This window comes from Colobus angolensis, unplaced genomic scaffold (assembly GCF_000951035.1).
Source record: "Colobus angolensis palliatus isolate OR3802 unplaced genomic scaffold, Cang.pa_1.0 Scaffold28, whole genome shotgun sequence".
NCBI lineage: Eukaryota > Metazoa > Chordata > Mammalia > Primates > Cercopithecidae > Colobus > Colobus angolensis.
Window position 1 is genome coordinate 8297338 of NW_012116043.1, and position 26523 is coordinate 8323860.

A 26523-nucleotide genomic window follows, 5' to 3' on the forward strand; every position below is an offset into this window, starting at 1 on the left:
GGCACACACCTATAGTTCCAGCTAGTCAGGAGACTTGAGGTGGGAGGATCGCTTGAGCCCAGGAGGTGGAGACCAGTGAGTTGAGACCGTGCCACTGTATTCCAGCCTTCAGCCTGGGTAACAGAGCAAGACCCTGTCTCAAAAAAAAAAAAAAAAATCAGTTGCAGATGTCCATACCTTATGATGATTAGCCAGGGACTGGTGGCACACCTCATGGCTGATTGATGGCACATCAGGGTCGAGAACCAGTGGCTGAGGACAGCTCTATGCTCAGACTTGTGTTTCCCCAGCGTGCTGTGCCCTCTGCAGGCCTCTTGCGCCCAGACACAGAGTGGGTAAAAACAGCAGTACAAGACATGGAACTGCCTACATTTTTGCTCAGTGGGAAAAGTGCTTGGGTGAGACATGTGGCTGTCCATTGAAGGGAACAGCTAGGCTGACTGTGAGTTGGAAAATCTAGGCTGGCTGTCTTGCTGACTGTCCCCTGTTGGCTGGTTTGGTGCCTACAGTGGAGTCCCTTGTCTGCCTGTGTGTCTCCTAATGATTCTGATGTCATCTGTGTGAGGTCAGAGATTGGTTCCTGGGGCAGGCCCATCTTGCATCCAGGGGTTCAGATGGGCCCACCAGCAGCGTAGCACAGGGGGAAAGCACTTGAGCGCGTCGGCCTTGCACATCAACAAGTTAGGCCAGAACATGGAGTGCACCAGCCTTCTCAGAATTCTTGAGCTCTCTGTACCACCACTAGGGGCTCCTCCGTAGCTCAAGACCACTCCTGAGGCACAGGGTGAGGAGGAGGCAGAAAGAAAAGAGAACCAGAGACCTGGAGAGGGCAGCGGCAGAGCGGAACCCAGCAGCCTGCATTTTTGGCTTCCTCTGGGGGCTCGGGATGTGTGTTGTGGGAGTGGAGAGTGGTGACGAGCAGAGGAGGGACAGCTGCTGAAAGCGATCATTCCTCTCCTTGTGGGGCGTCCTGGGAAGAACATGGGTAATCTCTGCAGTCAGGCAGCGCTGTCCTCATGGGGCCTCATGGGGCGGCTCTGGGTGTCCGCATTCTAATCCCTGGCAACAAATGGGCCTGCAAGGCTGGGCTCCTGGTGGATGCTCGGGAAGCGTTGTTCCACTCCTCACCCCTCCTGAGCTGCTTTCTGGCCTCACAGCCCCGTCTTTGGATCCCTGTTTGGCACTCTGCTGGGGTCAGAGCTTCCGTGGCAGGAGCAGAGGCTGCTCTCTCCTGGGTTCCTCTGGGAGCTACCGTGGAGCTTGGGCAGTTCCTTCTATTGTCGAGATTCTGGGTTCAAAGCCACAGGCTTCTCAGACAGCTGTGACTTCCCGGCAGGCAGTAGGGATGGGGTGGGGGTGGAGGCGCTGGGGCCCTGCAGCTTCCCTCGCTTGCCTCGGTCCTTGCTAGGCAGTGAGTCGGAGGCGCCTGGGCTCAGCTGACGTTCTCCAAGGAGGACTTGGAATGAACCCGAGACACAGAGGGTGAGGTCAGTGGTTTGCTCAGCAAGAAGGCTGAGTTAGTGACAACCTGTCACAGCTCCCAGGATCCCTGGCTGCAGTCCTTGGCTCGGACTCCTCCCCCTGCTGGCCTTACGGGAGATGAAAATCAGTGATGTGGATCTACTGACTGTCTCCTGTGTGTCAGAGTGGGAGGCTTACGTTTATTTTATCCCAGTCACCAGGATGGCTTTCACATTCCTTTTCATCCATTACTCACTATGTGTGCTATGAGGTGCCTGAGTAAACTAAAGCCCAGAATGATTTAGTCATGTCACCCAGGCTAGTGAGTGGCGGATTTGAACCCATCCTCCTCACTGTTAGAAGGCCCATTCCTTCCACTCTACCACACTGCCATGCAGGAGGGATGCCAGGAGGGTGTCCAAAGAACTGTGTGACTGTCCCAGCTCCCAGCGATGCCAGACCAGCCAAATCTGTGATATGGACAGGGTGGTTTTATGTGTGGACAGTGGAGGCTTTGTGGTGCTGCTTAAAATTGTTTGCTAAAAGTCCCCAAGAACATGAGCATGTGCAAAACGTCCTCTTATCTGGTTTTTTTTTTTTTTTTTTTTTTTTTTTTGAGACAGAGTCTTGCTCTGTCACCCAGGCTGGAGTGCAGTGGCGCAATCTCTGTCCACTGCAACCTCTGCCTCCTGGGTTTAAGCTGTTCTCCTGCCTCAGCCTCCCAGGAGGCTGGGATTACAGGCATGCACCACCATGCTCAGATAAGTTTTGTATTTTTAGTAGAGATGAGGTTTCACCACCTTGGCCTGGCCAACATGGTTTCGAACTCCTGGCCTCAAGCAATCTCCCTGCCTCCCAAACTGCTGGGATTACAAGCATAAACCACCATGCAGGCCTTGAAGCCTCTTTTTTTACCTTACAATTTCACTTGTATTTTGCATTTGACTCCGTAATGTAGCCTTGTTTGTTTTAAGACAATGATTTACATTTCTTGTCCCTGAGTACATTTGATCCTCAAAGTGTTCTGGGTTTATCCTGAGGTGGCTTCCTGTGTCCGCTGGGGGTATGGATATCCTTGTGTGAGAGGCTCAAACCAGGTGAAAGATGATAGAGGTAGTGGTGGGGCACATTCAGTATTGTGAAGAAAGGCACACAGGCGAAAAGGGAAGCAGGGATCCCAATTTGGCTAGAGACGTGGGCTGCAGTGAGGGGGACCAAGGAAGCAGTGAAGGTTAGTTTGGGGCCGTATTCTGAGAGGGTCAAGAACAGAATGCCATCCCCAGGGTTTCTGACCTTGTTTTATAGGCAAAGAGGGCTACAGTGGGTGAGTATTATAACTCCGCCCCTTGGTCTGCACACATTCATTCAAGCTCCTCTAAGAGGCCTGTGGGGGCTGGGCACAGTGGCTCATGCTTGTAATCCCAGCACTTTGGAATGCTGAGGCGGGTGGATCACTTGAAGTCAGGAGTTCAAGGCAAGTCTGGCCAACAATGTGAAACCTCAACTCTACTAAGAAAATACAAAAATTAGCTGGGTGTGGTGTGTACCTATAGTCACAGCTACTTGGGAGACTGAGGCAGGAAGATTGTTTGAACCCAGGAGGTGGAGGCTACAGTGAGCCGAGATCATGCCACTGCACTCCAGCCTGGTCGACAGAGCAAGACTCCATTTCAAAAAAAACAAAACAAAAGGAGGCCTTTGAGGGTATGCATGCTGTGGGGATTCAGGAGCGGGAGGATGTTCTTGCCCACAGAGGGCCTGCAGTCTAGTGGGAGAGGCCAGAGTGAAGTGTGAGGCATGCCCCAAAAAGGCTGGGTGCCAAGAAGTTCGGGCCGATGGTGTCTGCAGGAAGGGTTAGATTGGGCAGGGGGCAAGGGGCTGCAGTCAAGTTCAGGAAGGCACTGAGCATGGATTCGGATGCTAGTCCAAGTGGCTGGCTGTGTGTAATGAAAGGAAAGGAAGGCAAGTGATGACAGGGAGAGGCCCCGCGAGGGAAGAATTGATGTGACTTGGTGACCAGCTAAATGTGGGAGCTATTAAAGGGACTTAGAAAAGAGAACTGGGGAAGTCAGGCAAGTGAGGGCTGACTTCAGGGAAATGACCCTGCTGCCTGAAAAAAGGGGAAGGTGCTGGCTGGTTAGTGAGAACCTGACTAACAGAGTGGGTAACATGCTATGAAATCCACAAACATCGCAAAAAAAACTGCAGCTCATCTCAGGAACAGGCAAACTTTTGAACTTTTTGTTCGGGTCTCTGTGGGATGATGACTCACTTTGAGCCCCTCCTAACCTCTGTTGGTGATTAGCAGGGGTGAGAGGCCTAAGGAGCCGCCCTGCTCTGCAAGAGATCAACTTGTCTGGAAGAGCCCAGATTGCAGGAATGGGTTGGAGTAGATTTGGAACAGCTAAGAACCGTTCCAGCCCATGAGTCTCCTGGGTTTGAGGCTGTCTTTTTGTATGTAAATCTGGGTTTTACCCATTGAAGGAGCTGTGAGTTGGGCCTGGAATGGGGCCCTAGACTTGACCTTAAAAGGTCTAGCATCTCTGGGTGACCTAAAGAGGTGGATGACATCTGACCAATGAAATGTGTCCACAATGTTCTGGGACCTCTGAAGGAGGGAGGGGCCCACTGATTCTGGATGGGAGAGATGAGTCTCTTACAATATGACAGAGGCTCTGGGGCCGGGCATGGTAGCTCATGTCTGTAATCTCAGCACTTTGGGAAGGCCCAGGCAGGAAGATGGCTTGAGGCCAGGAGTTCAAGACCAGCCTGGACAACATAGCAAGACCCTGTCTCTACAAAAAAATTTTTAAAAGCTTTTAGTCCTAGCTACTCGGGAGGCCGAGGCAGGAAGACCCCTCGAGCCCAAGAATTCTAGGCTGCAATGAGCTATGATCAGGCCTCTAGCCTGAGTGACAGAACAAGACTTGTCTCAAAAAAAAAGAAAAAAAGAAGAGAAAGACTCTGGTATTCGGCCAGCCTGGATTGAACTCCTGTGCCTGTAGCCCAGGGCAGAGGCATACAAGTGCTCAGAGTCAACCTGGGCGGCCTCAGCCTCGTCTCACCTGCTGTTGCTTAAGCTCCTGGAGCCCAATTTGACGGGGAAGTGGCGGCAGCCAGGAGCCTGACGGGTGGGCCCTGTGTGGGTGCCTGGTGCAGATGGGCCTGGCACAGTTGGGCTTCTGCCTGGAGCTCAGGGTGACTGCTGGAGTTGCCTTGCAGCCTTTATTCTCTCGGGTCTCCGGTTACCTGGGCCCTGTGACCTTGGGTACAAGCCAGGCAGCCAATAAAGCCAGCCTGCCTGCACACTCATATTGTGTCGGCCTCTGCAAGGAAGAGCTCGTCAGCACACAGGAAGCCACCCTCCTAAGCTAGGCCTGTGGGAAGCCACTTTATCCAAACGACCACCCCTCCTCCCCTGGCGGCTGACTGGAAGACTCCCGGGCCTTCTCCCCTGGCTTCCTGTGTGTCACCCCCCAGCCCACACTTCCTTCAGGGCTGCAAGGGTAAAATGCAGTTCCTGTTGAGTGAGGTATGAGTCAGCGGAGGAGAATTGGTGGCTGAGTCTTTGTAACCTCCAGGCATGGCTATTAAATATTTACATGACACTATGGTATTGATCGTTTCTCATCCATCCTCTTAGGAGAGCAGTTCCTGTCTGGGATTCAAATAATAGCAGAATCTTGGATTTAGACTAACTCAGAAGAGCTCAAAGGTGCTACATACTCACCCATAACGGCATTATCTCCTTCTCAGAGCATGCTACTAGGAATGGGGACAAATTGGGTTCTGCCCATTTTCTTGATAGAGAAGACATCCAGAGAGGTTAGAGGATCCGCTGAGGGGCCCCCACTGATCCACTGGGTCCGGGATCAGGGCACCCCAGCTCCCCTCCTCTGCACTGGCTGTTTGTTCTGCTCACTGCTGCTTCCCCATCCTCCTCCTCTTCACAGCCCCTCTGTCATTCAGCCATTCATTCTAGCTGCTCGGGATATGGCGTCGAACAAGACTGACAAGGCCGCTGCTCTCTGCAGCTTAATTCTTGGAGAGGAGACAGTTGACAAGAACCCAAATTGGCAGGGAAGACCCCTCAAGGAGACTGAGTTCCTAGTCAGCGTCCAGGCCCTAGGTCCCTGGGCTGGGGGTGGGTGGGGCAGAGTGGATCTGGCCTAATTGTGGATTGGCCCTTACTGAGGACCGACGGTTATCAGGATAAATATACCCAGCTCACCATTCCTGGGGACTTACTCACCGAGTGAAAGCACCCCACTGCGGATTAGATTACCTCTGTTCTAACTGCTCATGTGCTCCGGGCTGGGGAAGGGGAGGGGAACTTGGAGCCAGGGGAGGGGGGAGACCCGCCTTCCCGTTCTGTTTTCCTTCCTAATCTGGAAGAGTCTCACCAAAGGGGCTGAGATGAGACCATCCCTGAGCTGGTCCTGCTGTTTACATAGCTCCTTCCTTAGGAAGGGCCAAGCCCCGCTCACTGCTCATATCCCTGAGCGTGGGCAACTGTAAGGAGGCCGCAGCTTCTCTGACACTCAGAGCTACCAAGGCTGCCCAGGTGGTCATCAGGGAGTTGGGACCTTCCCTTGTCCAGAGTTCTGGACCCAACAGGATAGACAAGCCATGAGACTGGGCTTCCCCAGACCCCCTAGGACAGGGACTTTTCTCTCTGGGAGTCTGGGTTTCCTATCAGATGGCAGGGAGGGACAGCTGGCCTAGGGCTGCAGGGAAGGCCCCTGTGCTATGGCAGCCGGTTGCTGCTGGTGCTGGAGCTTTCAGGGTGGTGTTTGCTGCTCCTTCCTTTGGCTTGTCTGCTCCTAAGGAAGCTGCACTGTTTCTCCCTGCCTGGGGCAATGAAAGCTGAGTGAAATTGGCCTGCAGAAGAAGGTGGGTGAGGTGGCTGGAAAATACCTTGTTCTTACTGTGGGCCTTTCCTGGTCCAGGCCTTGAGAATACAAGGCGTGCTAAGGTGGGGCCATGGCCTCGAGAATACAAGGTGGGTTCTGCCTGGGACTGCTGGTGGAGGAGTCCAGAATGGCAAAGGTGGGCAGGGACCACGGGGCCCTGGCGCTGGGGTTGGTGTGGCAGGGCAGTTTATAAACTCCAAGAAGGGATGGAAAAGCTGGCTCCATGCCCCACATGCTTCCTGCTGATCTGGGACTAGAGGGCAGCACCCTTTGCCCTCAGGGATTGTATGGGACAGGGAGGTGATTTCTTTTCCCTCCTAGGGCTCAACACCTTTCTGGGAAGAAGCTTGTATCTACTTAACAACTCCCATTTCCTGTGTGCTCTGTTCCAGGCACTGTGCTAAGTCAGCACTTTATATCTGTTTTTCCCATGTAGTCCCAATCCTGTGAGTAAAATGGTGAAATTCCTATTGGGCAGACAAGGAAACTGAGGCACAAAAGCAGTTAAGCAACCTCTCTGAGCAATTCAGCCATTGAGCAGAGTCCAGGTGACTCAGGATTCACCGTACACGTTGTAACACTGAAAATCCTCAGAGCCTGGGAGGAGAGAATGGAATCGCTCTGGGTCCTCCCTCCCCCTCAGAGAGATGGACCTTTATCTCCTCTCTCTTGGCACCTGTCCAGCTCCAGGCCTCTGGTCTCGATAGTCTTTATCACACACTAAGAAGTGGCAGGGGCTTGGGTAGGAGGAAGAAGCCTGGCTTGTTTCTATGCTGCAGTTGGGGGTGGGGACGGAAGGGTTTCATTGATCCTCTTTAATCTGGTATTGAGTGCCATGTGTCAGAAGCCACGGTCTGGGGGACATCCCCATTGTAGGTACAAAGGGACCCAGGTTTCCTTCCACCCTGAGCCCCTGGGTGGGTACAGGAATGTGAGGGGCGCAGCTGCAGCACTTGCTCTGGAATGCAGGCGAACCGGTCCCCTCCTCCTCGGAGCAGTGGGCTGAAGGTGTCTGCACCTTAACCCTCCAGTGGCTCCCACTGGAGGATTATGCGGCTCCAGCCAGCGGCTCCCACTGTAAGGATTATGCTCAGTTGGTTGCTGAGGCCCGGGGAAGGGCCTCTTCCTCTCAGCCTGGCCGTGGTGCGCTGTTTCTGCCCAGCCACCTGCCCCAGGGCGGCCTCCTGTCCCAAAGCTGCAGCTGCTCCATGCTGTTGCTCCGACCAGGTGCAGCCATGGGGTGCAGATGGGGGTGCACACAGTGCTGCATTTGCACAGGGCCCTGGAAGCGAGGGCGTGCACCCCTCTGGTTCTCCAGAGCCCTGCATGTCACCCTTGGGTTGCGCCTTCAAGTGATAGCGTGTACCCAGGCCACCTATGTTCCTCCTAGTAGCTTGCTGTGTTCCTCCAACTCAGCCTTGTTCTCTCAGGATTGAAACTTCCCCACTGCACCCATGGCCAGGGGCTCCCCGGTCTTCCCCTGCTAGAAAATTCCAAGATTGCACGAGGTTACCTTTGGTTACTCCCAGTGGCAGGAAGCCGATGGGCCAATGGTGCCCTCTGGTGGGCAGCAGCAGACAGTCTGCACCCCTTCCTTGCCGGGGCGGAAGGCCTTTGCCCATGGCTCGCTGGGGACTTTGCACCTAGCCCGCCCCCAGCCTCGAGACAGCCTGGCCTACCTCCTCATGTTGCATACTTTCGCCGGCCCAGAGAGACAGAAAACCTGCAGAATTCAGGGTGCGTTTCCTCCAGAAAGTGGTTGGGAAGCCCCAGAGAGAGCTTCCTCCTTCAGGGTGACTTGGGTCTGGAGGGCCCCAAGCCTGGACCTGGAAACTTAGTAGAGTAATGCCTAGGAAGTTTGAGGCCTTCCTTAGCTTGGATGAGGGCTCCCAACTACTTCCCAGCAGCGTGTCTGGAACCTGTCCTCCTCGCATGTGGGAAGGGAGGGTGTATTCCTGGTCTCGAATGGTTTCAGTGGGTACCATTTTCTCTGAAGAGTGGGTAGCCTGACACCTTCCTTGGGGTATGAGTAGAAGGAATATTTAGAGCGGAGGGAAAGGCTGGAGCTGGACACTGGGGGACCCCGCTGCAATGGGGCTCTGCCTTCAAGTGGACTCCTGTGCAGTGTCTGCCGGCTCTGTTCGCTCAAGCCAGAGGGGACATTTGCTGAGCTTGCAAGGGGACTTTGACCCTTAACCATTTTGCAGCCTATGGGGAAGTCTCAGGTATTTGTACCCACTGGAAACCAAAGTAAAGCTACGAGTCTGCTGTTGGCTTGCCTCCTGTATTTCTGGTTCTTTCTTGAGGAGTTTGTGGTGGGTTTGGAGGCACCAACCCCTACCCCTCTTGCCTAGTTCTTGCGTGTCCAAATCTCTAGGTGAGGATGAGGGGTTGAGAGAGAGGAGGAAGCCATACCAGAGACCCTGTGGCTGGTGGATGGACTTGCTGGGGTTTTTCTCTGTCCGTCAAATGGACAAATCTTTGGAGGAAACTGAATAATGATGTGCTTTCTCCCTGACATCTACACTCTATGGTTTGCTTGTTTTTTTTAAGACAGAGTCTCTCTCTGTCACCCCGGCTAGAGTGCAGTAGTGCAATTGTAGCTCACTGTAGCCTTGACCTCCTGGGCTCAAGCAGTCCTCCTGCCTCAGCCTCCTGAGTCACTGGGACTACAGGCACCTATCACCACATCCAGCTAGTTTTTAAATTTTCTGTAGAGACGGGGTCTCACTATGTTGCCCAGGCTGATCTCCAACTCCTATTCTCAAGTGATCCTCTCACCTCAGCCTCCTGAGTGGCTGGGACTATAGGCATGCGCCACCACAGCCAGCTAATTTTTACATTGTTTGTAGAGACAGGCTGTCACTGTATTGCCGAAGCTGGGACGTGCTGCACTTTGAATATTCCTTTATTACTTCCTTTCCTTTTCAAGGTTGCCCTCTTCATGTTTTGCTCGTATTCTACCCAGAAAAGACTTAGGAGACAGGAGAGGGCAGTACTTTGCATCCTATCTACACTGCTCTCCCTGGAGGAAGGCCTTATTCTGGATTTTACAGAGCAAATCAGATCTGATGTTGGTGGCTTCCATTGTGCTATGGAGCTTCCTTCTGCAGAGTGACTTGGGTCTGGAGAGCCTGATGTTTGCAGCTTTCAGTGTACCTGCTGGCCCTTATAAACCTCACACCAGTGCTTTGTGGTCAGAGTTATTCAAGAGCCTACTGAGAAAACAGGCCCTGAGAAGCTAAGCGATTTGCCATGTGGCATGGATAGTAGAGAGGGGAGCTGGCGCTTGAACTCAGGTGTGGCTCGACCTCAGAATGAGTGATCTTTTGTCTCTGTGCCCCAGGACTGCATCCTCTCACCAGTACTCCACCATCCTAGGGATCTGTGCTCCCAAGAGCCTGTTGACATTGTAAACCAGAATCCAATCCATAAACCAAAAGCCCAGGCTTAGAATCACATTGTGGTGGAGCGGGCATTTGGTGGAGTCCCTGATTCAAAATGGGTGACAAGGAAGCCTGACCACTTGTCTTCTGTTGGGTGTTTGGAGTCCAAGAGACCTGAGTTCAGAGTCCAGCATTCTCACTTCAGCCAGCCATGGCAGTGTGGGATGTGACTCTGCCTCTGAACCACAGTTATACCATCAGTGCTAGTGGCATTGTGAGGAGGATGGCAGGTAACAAAGGTGAAGTTCCTGGCCCCGGTGGGCCTTAAAAGATGGCAGCTGCTCCTGCCACCGGGGTTGCACTCATTGCCTGCTCTGGGGAGTCCTGTGGAGTTTCTTAGCTGGCCCTGCCCATGGTGGAGAAAGAGGGACCCGCCCACTGCTGATTGGGCCCAGAGGAAATGAGGACACTGCGTGAAGCCAGGACAGCAGGTGTGGCGCTGGAGAGGCTGTGGGGATTGGCCTGGACACTGGTTCCTTTTCTGCTGTTACCTAGATACCTGCCAACTCCTTCTAGTTCCGGTTTGCTAGAGACAGGAAGCCAGGCCTCCTCCATGGGACCTGGAGGGGCGGGGCGGGCTGTAGGACCTGACCTTCCTTGGAGGTCAGGAGACAAGACCCAGGGTCTTAGGCCTTGGAACAGACATCCCCGCCCCCGTCCATCTGGGCAGGAGCCAGGGGTAGGTGTGGCCAGCCTTGAGGGTAGGAGATCAGGACAGGCAGCTGGGAGAAGGTGTGGCCCCATAAACCAAGGCCTTGGGTGAGGGCCTTGCTTCTCTCTTCCCTCCTCTGAACACGGGTTGGGGGACTAGGAGCAAGGCCACAAGGAAGGATCACACTGGCAGGCCTCACAGCTTGGGCTTCCAGCGTTCAGGAAGTTGAACCCTTTAAGTGCGGCGTCATCTGGTAGTCATAGTGGCCTCTTACAGGCCAGGTTTTTGGGGTTTGGGGCTTCTGAGGAGTCAGACAATTGTGCCACTCACTGGCTTTGTTATTTGGAGCACACACATCTGACCTCTGCCGCTCCAAGCCAGCTTTATTCATCCCTGCGGGGAGAATCAGAATTCCAACTACAGGGGGTATTAGGGGGATTCACGGAGACCTTGTACCTGCCACTAGAATGCCTAGCAGTGTGCCTGGTACTAATAAGTGGCAATAAACGCAGCTATTGCTTTTTAGATGTTTATTATCCTGAGGGCTAGGGATCAAGCTGTCAGCTCCCTGGACCCAGCAGGTTACCAGGGAGCTGAGAGCAAGCAAGTTGTGAACGGGGCAGGAATGAGGGTGTGGCATCTAGGGCCAGGCTGTCTGAGCTGTGGGGCTGTTGAGGGTCCCAGGAGGGGATGGAGGAGGTGGGGGTCAGCAGGTCCTACCCCTGCCCCTCTATCTATATCCTTCTTTTCTGGAGACTGGGGAGACCTAGTGCCCTCTGTTGGCTGCCAGGTGCCAGGGTAATGGAAGCTTACACTGGAGGGCTGATTTGGCTCCTTTGCTGCTGTTAAAAGCAGAACAGTGGGGGCCTGGAGCCTCTGGGGTCGGGCTGCTTGCCAGACTTCTGCAGAAACAGCCAACGGAGCAGTCTTGCCCCCTGCTCACTGAGCGGATAGGGACCGCTGCACCAGCCTCCCGCCAGCCCCCACCTCCCCGCACACCTTACCCCATAAGCCTGGAGCCTCAGGAGGAACCTGGAGCCTGGGCTTCTGTTTCCACCTGGTCAGGAGGGCAGGGACTATTCTGTGTGCCCCTTCCAGTCGGGGGCTGAGAAAGCCTAAGCTCTTAGAAATCAAGTGAGGGCCTGACACTGCCAGGGCCCCTCCCTGTGACGTGGGGCCCCTCCCGCCCATTCTCTCCGCGTTGCCCTGCAGATTCAGAGTTCCAGGCAGGCACTTCCCACTCGCGGCTGCGCGGCCCTGTCAGGAGGGAACGCAGCACCAGGTGCCTGACTCCCAGAGGTAGGAGATCCCACGGGGCAGCCCCAGAGCCCGCCTATAGAGCACCTTCAGTCCTGGGTGGCCAGAAGAAGTCAGCTTTGGGAGCCGGCTCTTGGTTAGGCTGGTCCGCTTCCTGTCCCGAGGCTGGTCATTTCTCCCATGGGTGGGGCAGGTGCTGGAAGGCATTAACTCTTGAGGTGCAGGCAGGGAGGGCCCTGCCATGGGAGAGTCCCCGGGATCCCGGTTCTCACCTGCTCCCCGTGCCTTCTCTTTGCAGACGCCCTGCTGGCGGACTTGGAGTCCACCACCTCCCACATCTCCAAACGGCCTGTGTTCTTGTCGGAGGAGACCCCCTACTCATACCCAACTGGAAACCACACATACCAGGAGATTGCCGTGCCACCCCCCGTCCCCCCACCCCCGTCCAGCGAGGCCCTCAATGGCACAATCCTTGACCCTTTAGACCAGTGGCAGCCCAGTGGCTCCCGATTCATCCACCAGCAGGTGAGGCGGGGACAGGGACTGGGAAGGTGGAGGAGGCTGGGGGACAGAGGGAACTTACCTGGCAGGGGCTTAGGGAACCAGGGGATGGAATGGAATTGGGGCAGTCGACCCTTCCCAACCAGACACTGCTTTTTCTACTCACCACGTGAGTGGGGCAGTGACCAAGTAGTTAATCACAGGTCTCCTGGCCTGACTGTGGAAATTCCCTGGTGAGGCTGGCTGTGGGCAGGGGCCTCCTGGGGGTGACTCGAGCTGCTCCTGGCCCCGTTCCTTTTTCTCTCCTTGGGGTAGCCTCTGAGTGTTCTCCTTCTCATAGCCTCAGTCCTCATCACCTGTGTACGGCTCCAGTGCCAAAACTTCCAGTGCCTCCAACCCTCAGGACAGCGTTGGCTCTCCGTGCTCCCGAGTGGGTGAGGAGGAGCACGTCTACAGGTACTGCCCCAGTCTGCCCAGGGCACCTTTCCTCCTGCTTAGAAATCTCAGGGACCTGGCCAGGGTGGGAGGCAGCGGAGGCCCAGGAGCAGGCATGGCGACTGGGCCTTGTGGGGTTCTTCTGGTTTAAGCTGCAGAAGGCCTCTCGATGGGCCCATCCGCCTCATCAGTGCCATCTCCATGCAGTGGACATTCTGGGCTGTCACAGCATCTCTGTGTAGCTGAGGAACTGAAGCAAGACTTCCTTCCTCCCCTCTTACTAGTCCCTTCCCTACCCTCTGTCCTCTTGTTGGGGAGGACTTCACATCTCCTCTGCCTTGTTCTCCTTGGGAATTTGGGAACTGCCAAACCAGTACGAAGCCAGAGAGCATCTCTCACTGTCTTCTTTCCTTTGCCTCTCAAAGCTTCCCCAACAAGCAGAAATCAGCTGAGCCTTCACCCACCGTAATGAGCACGTCCCTGGGCAGCAACCTTTCTGAACTCGACCGCCTGCTGCTGGAACTGAATGCTGTGCAGCATAACCCACCAGGCTTCCCTGCAGGTAGGACCGGGTCCCTGGGGCAGGGTCTACCAGGGCCTAGGGCCCAGGGCCCTGCTGACCTCTAGATCCCAGGAGGGCTCAAGGGCTGAGCAGCCTTTTTCTCTCCTCTCTGCAAGATGAGGCCAACTCAAGCCCGCCGCTTCCTGGGGCCCTGAGCTCCCACTATGGTGTCACAGAGACTAACAGCCCCCTGGGAGGCAAAGCTGGGCCCCTGACGAAAGAGAAGCCTAAGCGGAATGGGGGCCGGGGCCTGGAGGATGTGCGGCCCAGCGTGGAGAGTCTCTTGGATGAACTGGAGAGCTCCGTGCCCAGCCCCGTGTGAGTACCCACTGGGCTCTCCCCAGGTGGGGAAGGGCTGGCCCAGCCTGCCCCGGGTCCAGTGTCTGTCCCCTTAGCCCTGGTATCACCCATTCCCTCCAGTGTCTGCCGTTTGCTAGGCACTGGGGGGATAGTGGAGAGTCTCATGGACACCATCCCTGCCTTCAGCCAGTCACTATCAGTCAGAAAGGACAGATACTGTGCACGTCGAGGGCGCCTGAAGCTTAGCAGCTCTTAGCACAGGCTTTGGGGCCACACAGTAGGGTTTCACTTCTTGGCTCTGACAATTACTGTCAGCCCTCAAGCCTTAGTTTTCCCATCTGTAAAATGGGACAAGAGCTTATGGGATCACTGGAATAAGACCACCTACCTCAGTAAGGGTGAGAACCAGTAATCCATGTAAAGCACTTAGAATGGTTTCTGGTGTGCAGTGCGTGGCACACATGGTGAGTGCCTAACACACGAGTTCTTACCAGTGCCGTTGTGTTACTGCAGTAGCCTCACCTCCACATCCGGTGTTGTGGAGGAAACATAGGGCTCTTGGGCTTGTTTCACAGGCCACCTTTCACTTGGGCTGGGGGCTAGAGGAGTCTTCCTGGCACTTCCTGGTGCCATTGAGCTGCCCTTTCTTCTGACCCAATGATGGGTCCCCAGGAGAAACTGGGAGCTGGTGGGCCTCCCTGGACGTGGGGATGGTGAGACCCCAGTGTCCGAGCTGAGGGATCGGTTTGATCCCTGGGAAGTGTGGGGCTGACTTTGGGCTCCCCACTGATGCCATGCCCACCTACAGCCCTGCCATCACTGTGAACCAGGGCGAGATGAGCAGCCCACAGCGCGTCACCTCCACCCAGCAGCAGACGCGCATCTCAGCCTCCTCTGCCACCAGGGAGCTGGACGAGCTGATGGCTTCGCTGTCGGATTTCAAGGTGCCCTGTGAACCCTCCATCTTCCCTGCCCTGCTGCCCTTCCCTCATCCTTCTCCTCCCTTACCTCAGTGTGGGTAGCTAGACCTTGGTACCTCAGTATTTGGGTGCCTTGCCCCTGAGCCAGGGACCCTGTCATGCCCTGGCCTTGCTGTGATGCCAAGAGATAGGGGAGGGAGGGCCAGGTGAGCCTGCCTGAGGATTGCAGTAGCCAATGAAGGCAGACAAGCTGGAGAAGTGCTCAGCTGGGACATTCCTTCCTCCCCGGGTGCTCCCAGCCACTCAGGTCAAGGGGATCAGGAGGCTGGGACAAAGAACCTTGTGTTGATGGCTGCTCTTGGTGGGGGAGGGCATTCTGTGCTGGACCATGTGGGACTTGGGAGCCTGTGCCTGGGAGGTCATTTGCCCTGGAGCCCCATCTCCCACGCTAGCTGTCCTCAACACATCCTCTTTCTTTCTGCCTCTGCTCCTCAATCCACAAGCTTCCCTCACTACCCTTCTCCCATCCTTCCCTCTCGCCCTCCAGGGCCTCTGAGTTCCCACGAGCATGTCTGTGGGAAAACATGGGGCCAGCCTTGCACAAGGTACCTGCCCTTCCCCTCCCTTGCTGGGTCTCCCCAGTCCTGCCAGGCCTGGGATGTTTAATTTAGAGGATACAGTGTTTCCATGGGGATTGATATTGACAGAACTCACCAGCAGTTGCTGACTTCACACTTCCATGTGGGTCAGCTGGAGACCTTTGGGGCATGACCTAGGGAATATGAGAGGGGAGTGAGTGGTCCCTGCACCCTTGGCCTTGATGGTGCCTCCTAGCCTCCCTCCAGTTGAGGTTACATGGTGGGAGATGGGAGTGTGGCTGGGGTGGAAGGTTGAGCCTGGCTCTGTGACCCTTGCGTGCTGTAGTTCTAGCTCCAGGCCAGTGGTTCTGAGCCGCCGTAGTCAGAAGCAAGTAAGTTGGATTCAGGGCCCGGCCTGAGGGAGCTGTGTCCCGGTGCTTGTAAGACTGCCGTTTTCTCAGACAGCCTGTGTCCTGATGCCAGAAGCAGCAGTGGTTTTAGTCAGATCCCTGGAGCAAGGACTTGGAAGACGTAGAGGACTCGGGGTGGAGGAAAGCTGGGATTGTCCGGAGGGACATGGCCCAGTTGGGCCAGCGTCCGAGGCGGGCTTAGCAGCCCCCCAGGGCTGGCTCTTCCTCCACTTGTGTCTGGGGCTGTCTTCCCTAGCTACTTGGCTCTCCATGTGTCCACCTCACCATGGTCTTTTCTTTCTCATACCCTCCCGGGGTGGCTCCACAGGCAGGACTCGGTGGCTGCTTTCTCTTGCTTGGGTTTGATAAGGGCTAAGCACGTGAAGCCCAGGGAAGCCTTTTTGGGATCTGGGTCTCTTTCAAGGGTCAGTCCTGTGCATCAGCTTTGCAGCCACCTTGGTTAGCCCTAAGGCCGAGCCCACCGCCTGCAGGACACAGCCATCCTCACGCCCCTCATCTCTCTCTCTCTCTCTCTTCTCCCCTCTGCCTTTCTCTCTCCTCCTCCAGACCAGCTCCTCCACTGTGGCTCTGAGTGCCCGGGGGCTGCTGCCCAGCTCTGCTCCATCCTCATACTGCTCCTTTCCTCCTTCTCCTCCTCCCATACCATCTGTATTCCTGCCACCCACCACTACACCCTCCCCTCGAGGCCAGGGCCACACTCCAGAGTTCCCTTGTACTGAGCAGAGTGGACGAGGCCTTCTACCTCCTGTGGCCCCCAGCTGGCTTGATTTGGCTGGTCTTGGGGTGATGCCTGATACCCTAAACTCAAGGTCTCCCTCTGTGGAGGGTTCTTTGTGGGCAGTGGGCACAGAGAGCCAGGGTCGAGATTGGAGGCACCTGCCGACCCTCACACGTGAGCTATCTGGGGCTCCCCGCTGCCACACTGTACCCTATGCTGGGAGCATAGGTCCCCAAGAGCCCCAGGGGCCACCAGCCAGCCCTTCGTGCCCAGAGGAGGCCTTGGCTGCCACAAGGGAGCAGCCATGGGCTTCAGAGGTATTCAGGCCTGAGAGAATGCCCCCCTCTGGAGCTGTTCGAAGCTTCCAAGAAGTAATAGAGCCAGCTATAATGGCAGTGGACCGGCAGGCTGTCTTCCCAGATACCTGGACTCTCACGGAGGAACGTGACCTACAGCAGGAGAGGCCAAGGCCAGAGCCAGGGAGGCTGGGAAGCAGCTCCCCTGCCTCAGTTACCATGGAGCAGCTAGGTGCAAAGATGACTGAGAGGGGAAGCGTGGCCAGGCCAGCCCAGGGACCTGAAACCCCAAGGAGCCCAGAGGGCACCACCGAAGCTGCCACTCAGGCCGGAAAGGAACAGCCAGAGCTTCCATGTGCCATGGCCACGAGCACACCCAGGACCACGGAGAGGATTTCCACCTCTGGCCAGGCAGGCGCCAGCTCGCATGGCTGCTGGGCATGGCCCTTGGCGGGTCTGAGTGTGGGTCACTCCTCGCTAACTGCATGCAGCCTCCCGCTCTGCACGTGTCTGCTTGGGCAGAAAATTTGAGACACTGTGACCAGACCTGACAGTCAGCACTTGGCGGTGGGCTCTGTGGACCCAGCATTTCTCATAGCGTCAACACACCTCTTGCTTTGTTAAGGCTTTTTCCTTTCAGATGAGCTAGCCTTGACATTCTGATGTGGTGAAATGGTTAGAAGCATGGACTTTGGAACCAGATAGACCTACATCCAAACCACATCTCTAACACTTGCTACCTCTGTGACCTTGGGCAACTCCCTCCCTCAGCCTCAGTTTTCTCATCTATAAAGTGGGGAGTAAATAGGCCATTTCCATCAAGATTGTCCAGAGACCTAAATGAGATAATTCCTGGAAAGTATTTAGAACACAGCATGTGGTCCCTCAATAGGCCATGGCTGACAGTAGTTTTATTACTTGCTTTTTACTTAATTAAAACTTTATGCCAGGCCAGGCGTGGTGGCTCATGCCTGTAATCCCAGCACTTTGGGAAGCCGAGGCAGGTGGATGACCTGAGGTCGGGAGTTCGAGACCAGCCTGACCAACATGGAGAAACCCCCGTCTCTATTAAAAATACAAAAAAAATTAGCTGGGCATGGTGGCGCATGCCTGTAATCCTAGCTACTCGGGAGGCTGAGGCAGGAGAATCGCTTAAACCCGGATGATGGAGGTTGCAGTGAGCCAAGATTGCGCCATTGCACTCCAGCCTGGGCAACAAGAGCAAAACTCGGTCTCAAAAAACAAAAAAAAAAAGAAAAAAAAACCAAAAAACTTTATGCCCTACCCTGGCACAGTGGCTTATGCCCATAATCTCAGAACTTTGGGAGGCTGAGGCAAGAGGATCGCTTGAGCCCGGGAGTTTGAGACAAGCCTAGGCAACACAGCGAAACCCTGTCTCTACAAAAAAATTAAAAATTAGCTGGGTGTGGTGGCTCATGCCCATAGTCCCAGCTGTGGGGAAGGCTAAAACAGGAGTATCACTTGAGCCCAGGAGTTTGGGGCTGCAGTGAGTTGTGATCGCACCACTGCACTCAGCCTGAGCAACAGAGCAAGACACTGTCTCAAAAAAAAAACCAAAAATAAAATAACCCAAATCCCCCAAGCTTTATGCCTCTTTGGAAAACAAAACAAAACAATCAAAACCCCTCAAAACACTACCAACAAGTATAATAGCATAATATAAGTGTGATATTAGCATAATAATATAAATAAGAAAAAAAAAAACTAGTTAAAAAAGTTCCTGGCCAGCTGAGCACGGCGGCTCTCGCCTGTAATCCCAGCACTTTGGGAGGCCAACTCACGAGGTTAGGAGTTTCAGACCATCCTAACCAATATGGTGAAACCCCGAAAAAAAAAAATACTAGCCAGGCGTGGTGGTACGTCCCTTTAATCCCAGCTACTCAGGAGGCTGAGGCAGGAGAATCTCTTGAACCCAGGAGGCGGAGGTTGCAGTGAGCCCAGATCGCGCCGCTGCATTCCAACCTGGGCAACACAGTGAGACTCCGTACCTCCAAAAAAAGTTCTTGGAAGGAAAGACTTTTTCTATTATAAATTAAAGAGAAAGAAAGAAAGAAAAAGCCGTATGCCTTGTCAAGGGCATGCACTTACATCCTCTGGAATAATTCTTGCGCAAACCCTGTGTGATAAGCTAAGAAAATCCTGTGGTTCCATTTTAAGAAAGGGGAAGCTGAGGCCCACGGCACTTAAGTGTCTTGCCCAAGGTCAGTGGCCAACTTGGAGGCGAATGCTGGCTCAGAGGTCTCGCTGGCAGCCTGTGCTCCTGGAGTCCGTCCGATCTGCCCCCCCTGTGCCTCCACCCACCTCTGCTTGGCTCTTTGGTGGTTTTCTTCTGTGCTGCCTCTCCTGAGGCATCTGAGTGTGGCCTGAGCAGCGTGTGCAAGCTCGGAGTGGGACGGTGACAGCCTCCCCTCCCCTCCCCCTAGATCCGATCTGTGATCAGGAGGAGCCGGGAGACGGGCCACGCACACCCCATGTCCCGGGAGCCCTCCCCTCGCCGCCGGCTGGACCCTGCCACCCTGAGCAGGACCCCATCCCAGGAGCAGCTCATCGCGGAGCTGCAGGGGCGGCTGGGCATCCAGCCTGAGGCAGAGGAGCCGGCGGAGGCAGCGGGGCCCTCTGCCCAGGACTGGCTGACCGAGGGCATCGTCATCACCGTGCAGCCACGTGGGAAGCGGGCCGGGGGGCAACTTGTAGAGAAGGTGGCAAGAAGATGCCCAGGGCTGGGCAAGAGCCAAGCACCTGGGGTCCAGGTTCTTCTGGCCCCAGTGCTGGCCGGAGGGGAGATCTGGGGAGGGTGGGAGTGTCTTGTCTCCTGTGACCTTGGAAGACTGGCCCCACTCTTGGTGTAGAGTGGGAAGGCCCAGGGGAAGCCTGGGGAGGTCCCCCCACCCCTGTGGGCTGAGCTGGCGATTTCTTCCTCATCGCTGTCCCTCCTTTCTTTTCCCCAGGTTGTCTTCCCTCCTGGCTCTCCCATTCCCCTGAGAAGAACCATCTCTGTCCTGGCTTCTCCTTCTGTCCCTTTGCTCCAGCATCGCACAGACGCCACGACCAGCAGCTCTTCTCCCCTGCCCAGCCTGCCCACTTCCTCCCCTCTGGGGCCCTCAGCTTACACCTGTGGTTCTTCTGGGGTCCAGAGTGCAGGGGAAGAGCCCCATGATGAGGGGGTGCAGGGCCCCACCCTTTCCACTCCTGCACCCCACACCATGAGGTCCGTGGGCTGCCAGACCGATGAGGACCCGCTCTTCCCCCCGATGCAGGCAGGCCTTAAAGGAGCCCCTCCCTTTCTGTCCCCTGTCCTAATGCCTGAGCCTCCCCCACTCTGCACACACACATATACACACTCAGATACCCTCCATCCCTCCATCCACCAGCCCCAGCACAGTAACCACAGTCCTGCCTTAAACCTTGACCCTGGTATTCCCCTACCTGGAAGGTCTGCCGCCCTCTTGCTTTCCTGTGGGTTCGCCTGTGTCTGCTCCTTCCTCGACTGGTCCTCGGTACTGCCCTGGGCTCACATCGAGGAAGGAAGCCACTCCAGAAGGAGACTAGAAACCTGTCTCCTCCCTTCCAGCCCCCAGGCCCAGTGCCCAGGGAGGCCTCCTCACTGAGTCTGGCCACCTCCCCTTGCCATGTCCTCTGCCTTTGGTTGACTCCCCTCCCTGTCCTCCTTCCTTTCTCCCTGGGCCTCTCTCAGGGCTCTTTTTCTCCAGATTTTTTTCCCCAATTTTGGTCCTGCCGGTGGGGGAGAAACCCTCAGATCTCATCCTAGATTCCCTTTTAGTCCAGTGACAAGGTCCCGTATTCGTTCTTCTTTAATTTTTAAAAAAGATTTCTTATCCTCATCTCTTCCCCTATCTAAGATCCAGGGCCTGGAGCAAAGAGCGGATGGGGAGCGGTGCTGGGCGGCTGGCTGGCCTCGGGACAGCGGGCGGAGCAGCCCCGGAGGGCAGGACGAGGGAGGGGTCAGTGCCAAGGCTGGGCTGGGTGTCCTGCGTGTCGTGCTCTCCCTGGGCTTGGCCGTGTCTGCTGGGTGCCCTGAGCCTTTCTGACCCCAGTGGGCCCTTCCGACCATGAGTCCTGCTGATGTCACTCCCACTTTAGGGCTCCTGGCCCCTGGAGGAGGTTGTACTTCTTGTCTCCATCAGCTCATCTGTTCAGGAGGGAGAAAAGTACCCCCATCCTTGTGCTGCCAGACACCGTACCCCGAGCCTCAGGAGTCCTGACCAGCCCCTCCCTGTCTCCACAGTTCATGGCCCAGGGGAAGACAGGGAGCAGCTCGCCCCCTGGGGGGCCCCCGAAACCCGGGAGCCAGCTAGACAGCATGCTGGGGAGCCTGCAGTCCGACCTCAACAAGCTGGGGGTTGCCACAGTCGCCAAAGGAGTCTGCGGGGCCTGCAAGAAGCCCATCGCGGGGCAGGTGATGAGGGGGAGTGGGCGGGGGTGTGGCCAGTGGACCCTTGCAGGGGTGGGGGTGCTCCGGGGCTGGCCTCGGCTCTGGACAACATTCATCTCCTCCTCAGGTTGTGACCGCCATGGGGAAGACGTGGCACCCCGAGCACTTCGTCTGCACCCACTGCCAGGAGGAGATCGGATCCCGGAACTTCTTCGAGCGGGATGGACAGCCCTACTGTGAAAAGGACTACCACAACCTCTTCTCCCCGCGCTGCTACTACTGCAACGGCCCCATCCTGGATGTGAGTTCCTTATCCACTCATTCCAGCTTCACTGCGGCCCTCTGAGGGTTCAGGGGGTGTCGTGGGAGACTCTCAGGGCTAGGGAACAGTGCGGCTGGCCTCACACCCACACCTGAACCACAGCCTGTCCTGATGTGCATCAGGCAGCCCCACCTCCCTTCACCTCCCATCTCGCTTCCCTTCCCTTCCCGGAAGGTCCCAGGACTCAGGAGCCCTGAGGACAGAAATGGAGCTGGACGCCAGCGGCCTCACTCTCCCGCTCCGTGAACTTGGGAAATTCCCGGTCTCTCTGAGCCTATGTTTCTTCACTTATAAAATGGGAGTCACAGTAGAACTTGTGCCCTCTGCTTGGGGTGAGGATTAGAGAGGGTGTGTGTCTGGCCCGTCCCATCCTCAGTAACTCTGAATTCTTAGAGGCGTTCACAGCACAGTTAGGAGAGACCCCCATGTTGGGAGTGTTTCGCTCTGTCTGTGGCTATGAGCTACGGGTGGAAGGCGGCCTTGCTGGGCATCTCAGTCGTGAGATCTGCCCAGTGGGGTGGAGCTCAGCCTTGATTCCACACTTGGCTTTCACAGAAAGTGGTGACAGCCCTTGATCGGACGTGGCACCCTGAACACTTCTTCTGTGCCCAGTGTGGAGCCTTCTTCGGTCCGGAAGGTACGGGCTGGACCAGCGGACTGACTCGCCGCCTCTCAGGAGGGCCGGGGAGGTGGAGGTGGGAGACGCTGCTCAGGTTGGAGTCAGCGTGGCTCCACTTCTGGAGCCGGAATGAACTGTGCCTCCAAAACCCCCACTCCCCAGGGTTCCACGAGAAGGACGGCAAGGCCTACTGCCGCAAGGACTACTTCGACATGTTCGCACCCAAGTGTGGCGGCTGCGCCCGGGCCATCCTGGAGAACTATATCTCGGCCCTCAACACGCTGTGGCATCCTGAGTGCTTTGTGTGCCGGGTAAGGAGCCCCTGAACGCATCTGGAGGGGCTAGGAGCGGGCAGTGGGGAGAGAGGGGTCTTGCTCATTGTGCTCTCTGGATCCAACTCAGAGGCCTCCTTTTGGGTTATTAATGGGGGGAGCAGGCAGGGGGTCTCCTTTCTCCAGTCCAGAGCCAGGGTTTGTACTGAGGCTGGGACAAACCAGGAGCAAGGTAGACATGTCCCCCAGTCCAGCCCTGTGCAGCAGCCCTGGGCCACTCCTATTTGGGAGGTGAGTATGTGAGAATTAAATGAGATAATGCAAGTATTTAGCAGACTCGACAGAAGTGGGCTGTGGTTTCCAAAACCACTGCCTTCTGGGGGCCCCACAGAGGTTATTAGGGATTCAACAAGGGCTCTGTGACCAAATGAGTTTGGGAAACACTGTTCCCTGCAGGACTTCTCAGAGCCTTGTCTTTTCTTTCTTTCTTTTTTTTTTTTTTTTGTAGACGGAGTCTCACTCTGTTGCCCAGACTGGAGCGCAGTGGCGTGATCTTGGCTCACTGCAACCTCCGCCTCCTGGGTTCCAGTGATTCTCCCACCTCAGGCTCCCAAGTAGCTGGGATTACAGGCATGCGCCACCATGCCTGGCTAATTTTTTCTATTTTTAGTAGAGATGGGGTTTCACCATGTTGGCCAGGCTGGTCTCGAACTCCTGACCTCAGGTGATCCGCCCTGCCCCCCCCCCACCGCCTTGGCCTCCCAAAGTGCTGGGATTACAGGTGTGAGCCACCGTGCCCGGCCCTCTCAGAGCCTTTTCTACCTATATGTGATGTGAACCTCCAATGAGAATCTAGGATGCAGAGTTTGACCACACACCAGTGTCACACCTGTGTTTCTGGGAACACTGTTGCAGCCACCTGGCTAAGTGCTCAGGAGTCAGACCTGTGTATGAATCCAGGCTGTGAACTCAGTAGCCGCATGATCCTGGGCAAGTCACTTCACCTGTGTGCTTCAGTTGCCTCCCCTGTTGGAAGAATTAAAGAATCCCAGCGCTGCAGGAGGCGAGGTGGGAGGATTGCTGGAGGCCGCGTTTGACCAGCATGGGCAATATAGTGAAACCCCCGTTTCTTTTTTTTTTTTTTTTTTTTGAGACGGAGTCTTGCTCTGTCACCCAGGCTGGAGTGCAGTGGCTGGATCTCAGCTCACTGCAAGCTCCGCCTCCCGGGTTTACGCCATTCTCCTGCCTCAGCCTCCCGAGTAGCTGGGACTACAGGCGCCAGCCACCTCGCCCGGCTAGCTTTTTGTATTTTTTAGTAGAGACGGGGTTTCACCGTGTTAGCCAGCATGGTCTCGAACTCCTGACCTCGTGATCCGCCCGTCTCGGCCTCCCAAAGTGCTGGGATTACAGGCTTGAGCCACCGCGCCCGGCGAAACCCCCGTTTCTACAAAAAAAATTTTTTAATAAAAATAAAAAGTAAGTGTTTAGGACAGCATGGCACATAGGAAATGCCTAGCAAGTAGGAGTCACTCCGAGTGTGCCGACCATGCCCATCTGGGCCCCATCATACTGGGTGCTGCTCTAGCCCTTGGGACAGCCCCCTGAGCCCCTCTGTCCACCTGGCAGGAATGCTTCACACCATTTGTCAACGGCAGCTTCTTCGAGCATGACGGGCAGCCCTACTGTGAGGTGCACTACCACGAGCGGCGCGGCTCACTGTGCTCCGGCTGCCAGAAGCCCATCACTGGCCGCTGCATCACCGCCATGGCCAAGAAGTTCCACCCCGAGCACTTCGTCTGTGCCTTCTGCCTCAAGCAGCTCAACAAGGGCACCTTCAAGGAGCAGAACGACAAGCCTTACTGTCAGAACTGCTTCCTCAAGCTCTTCTGCTAGGCGCCCTGCCCCTGTCTCTGCCCCCCTTCCCCAGCCAGCGTCCCCAACTGCTCCTGTGACCCAGAGACTTTGCCCGGGGGTGAAGGGGTAAACCCACTGAAACTGGAACCCTCGTTCTCGGCTGGTGCAGGAGGGACAGGGCCGTGAGGGGTCCCCCTGCTTGTCTTCACCCCTGCCGGAGCCTCTGGGCCCCCTCCTCCCTCCTGCAGCTCTCCCCAGGCTGCCCACTCCATCCTCCCCAGGGGTAGAGGCTGGGGGCCCCACCCCAGCCCACGTACGTCCCCATGAACTGGCCTGGCCAGCACCCCACACTGGAGCCATCTCTTCCTCATATTTCTGCAGTGCAGCCAGAGGGCAGGGAAGGGCAGGCAGGGTCTGTTGGGGTCTCTTTTTACCCTTATTTCCCCCCTGACCTAATTGTCTTTGTTCTGTGATTACTGGGGGACACCTGGCTCCCTCCAGACAATGCCAGCATAAATCCATCCATCCAAAGGCAGAGAACCCAAGGGGCCATGGAAGGTTCTCTGTGCTCCTCCTACCCTTCCAGTGCCCTAGGCCTCGCAACTGCCCCTGCCTTTACCCGCCCTCCCCTTTTATACCCGCTCTGGTTCTACTGAGAAAAGCCTCTCCAGCAATAATGTTTTCTAGTCACTTCCTCCGTCTCCGGGACGGCGTGCCTGGACACTGTACCGACTTTGATAGATTTCTACACTGAGGTTTGAATTCATATCGCCTGAGTTGCTTTTACTTCTCTATACAAAATGATTTTGAAGAGATTTTAAAGATGTTCCCTTTTGTATTCTCTTCTTTGTCCACCGCCACTGGGCCTGTCACTGATGGTGGCCCTGGTGTGGAGTTTGCTTTGTACTGAGGGTCGGGGTGGGAAAGCAATTTGTATTTTATTTTTTCTTAGCACAAGCAGGTGAACTGGGAGCAGCCCTGTGACTCCCCCTCTTTCACTTCATAGCTCACCAGGACTGTTTTATAAACTGCTGTATTTGGAAACCCCTTCTTTACTTCCCAGGCCAGCAAGCTCTTCACTGAAACTGCTTGAAGGGTGTCGCACCCTTTTGGGCCTAGAATTCTGAACCTCATCTGTTCTGTTTCTGCGGGAGGAGAAGGGGAAAGTATGTTTTGGGGGGCTGCTTCCTGTCAGCCCTCAGGAGCCTCTGCTCCCCTGTGAACCCACTGAACCTTCTGAGTCCCCACCGCTTCTGTGGGGCTCTCTCTTCTGCCTTCTCAGGAAAGCTGGTGTCTGATTTTGGCCATCAGGACTCTGACGTCATTTTGGTCTTGTTGATTTCCTCTGGGCATATCCCTTCCCCAGATCTGCTCCTACCCTTTCACAGGTGGGATCGGCACTCAGGGGGTCTGGAAAGAAGGTCATAAAGGAGCATGATAGGATTTGGGGCAGAGGGACAGGCTCCTCTGGGGGAAAGCCCCAGAGCTCTTTACCGAGGATGGAAGAGGAGCCAGGCGTTGGGCTCCTGATCAAGAAAAAGGGGCCCCACCGGGATCTAATGGTGAGAGTCCAAACCACTCCACTGGCCTCCTGGCAGAAGCTGTGTGTGCTGGGGTCTCCGAAGAGGGTCCCTCCTTTGTTTGTGGGGGAAGGTCAGCCTGGCCCCTCCAAAGGTCTGATGTCTCCACTTCCACCCACAGGCCTTACCGCTCTGTTTACAGTGACTCCCCCCAGACCCTCCCCAAGAGGGACTGGGGTCTCTGGGGTCTACTCTCTGAGTCAATGGTTATTTGAAAATTTGATTTTGATTTTATTTTTTCTCTGTAAACTTCTAACCTGGCTTTTCCCATTTCAATTCCTGTGATTTATGCCAATAAAGTTTGCCCATGATTTTCACCTGTGCTAGTGCCATTTCTTGCTGGTCTGAGATAACCTCGTGGTCCCAGCAGAGAGCAAACCCGCCCCAGATGCAGCTGGGTCACCAGACGGAGGGTAAATTCTGGATGTTTCCTTTCTTGAGGTCAAAATCCCTGGGGCTGGGGTCCGTGGTCCTTGCCTGTGGTCACAGGTCCTCCCCGTGGGCTTTGCTCTTGCCTGGGCAGTTGGTGAGGACAGGCTGGGAACAGCGGGACGGGGCCCTCGTGGGGCAGGGCCTGCCCAGGGTGTGATCACCTGCGTTTACCAAGGGCATCCTCACTCACAGGGGCCTGTGGGTGGCTTTCCACTCATTCAGAGGTGGGGAAAGAGGCTCCAAGACAAGAACCTACGTGTACAAGGCAGTCTGAGTGAGGGCAGAACCATGATGGGACCCAGGGCTTGCCTCTGCCTGTGTTCCTGCACTGAACCAGGCGTGGCCGTGCCTGAGCCCACACAACTTGGGTTAGTCCCTTCCCTGCCAAAGGCAGCTACTTAGAGTTGAGGATGGGTCTCTACTGCCTCCTCGTGGTCGTGTCCGGATTTGCATGCCTCCTCTTTGCTCCTGGTCAGATCCAGAGCTCCAGTCCTAGGCCCTAGAGCGGGGGTGTCCAATTTTTTTTTTTTTTTTTTTTTTTTTTTTTTTTTTTTGAGATA

The 26523-nt window shown here is 55.7% G+C and overlaps 1 protein-coding gene, 1 long non-coding RNA gene and 1 pseudogene across 4 annotated transcripts in view; 2 read left to right on the top strand and 1 right to left on the bottom strand.

Annotated features, from left to right (window-relative positions):
• PXN (paxillin) overlaps positions 1-25848 on the top strand; it is a 50118-nt gene extending 24270 nt beyond the window's left edge. Inside the window, exons 2-13 of one of the 2 annotated variants that reach the window (XM_011948564.1) lie at positions 9307-10050; positions 12028-12254; positions 12571-12686; positions 13091-13227; positions 13344-13545; positions 14336-14471; positions 20352-20453; positions 20738-20908; positions 21012-21185; positions 21762-21843; positions 21988-22136; positions 23724-25848. In XM_011948564.1, coding sequence (XP_011803954.1) covers positions 9972-10050; positions 12028-12254; positions 12571-12686; positions 13091-13227; positions 13344-13545; positions 14336-14471; positions 20352-20453; positions 20738-20908; positions 21012-21185; positions 21762-21843; positions 21988-22136; positions 23724-23990 — 1842 coding nt within the window. In that variant the 5' untranslated portion in view covers positions 9307-9971 and the 3' untranslated portion in view covers positions 23991-25848. The remainder of the gene's footprint in view (positions 1-9306; positions 10051-12027; positions 12255-12570; positions 12687-13090; positions 13228-13343; positions 13546-14335; positions 14472-20351; positions 20454-20737; positions 20909-21011; positions 21186-21761; positions 21844-21987; positions 22137-23723) is intronic. The other variant, XM_011948565.1, reaches the window with a different exon arrangement.
• Positions 14565-20340, top strand: LOC105516366 (annotated as a pseudogene). The gene is made up of 2 exons (XR_001002480.1): positions 14565-16881; positions 18915-20340. The product of XR_001002480.1 is annotated as an uncharacterized LOC105516366 (transcript).
• Positions 23539-25298, bottom strand: LOC105516365. Its single transcript, XR_001002479.1, has 2 exons — positions 25185-25298; positions 23539-23929 (listed from the first exon to the last, which is right to left on the bottom strand). It is a non-coding gene; the product is annotated as an uncharacterized LOC105516365 (long non-coding RNA).
• Positions 25849-26523: the final 675 nt, after the last annotated feature.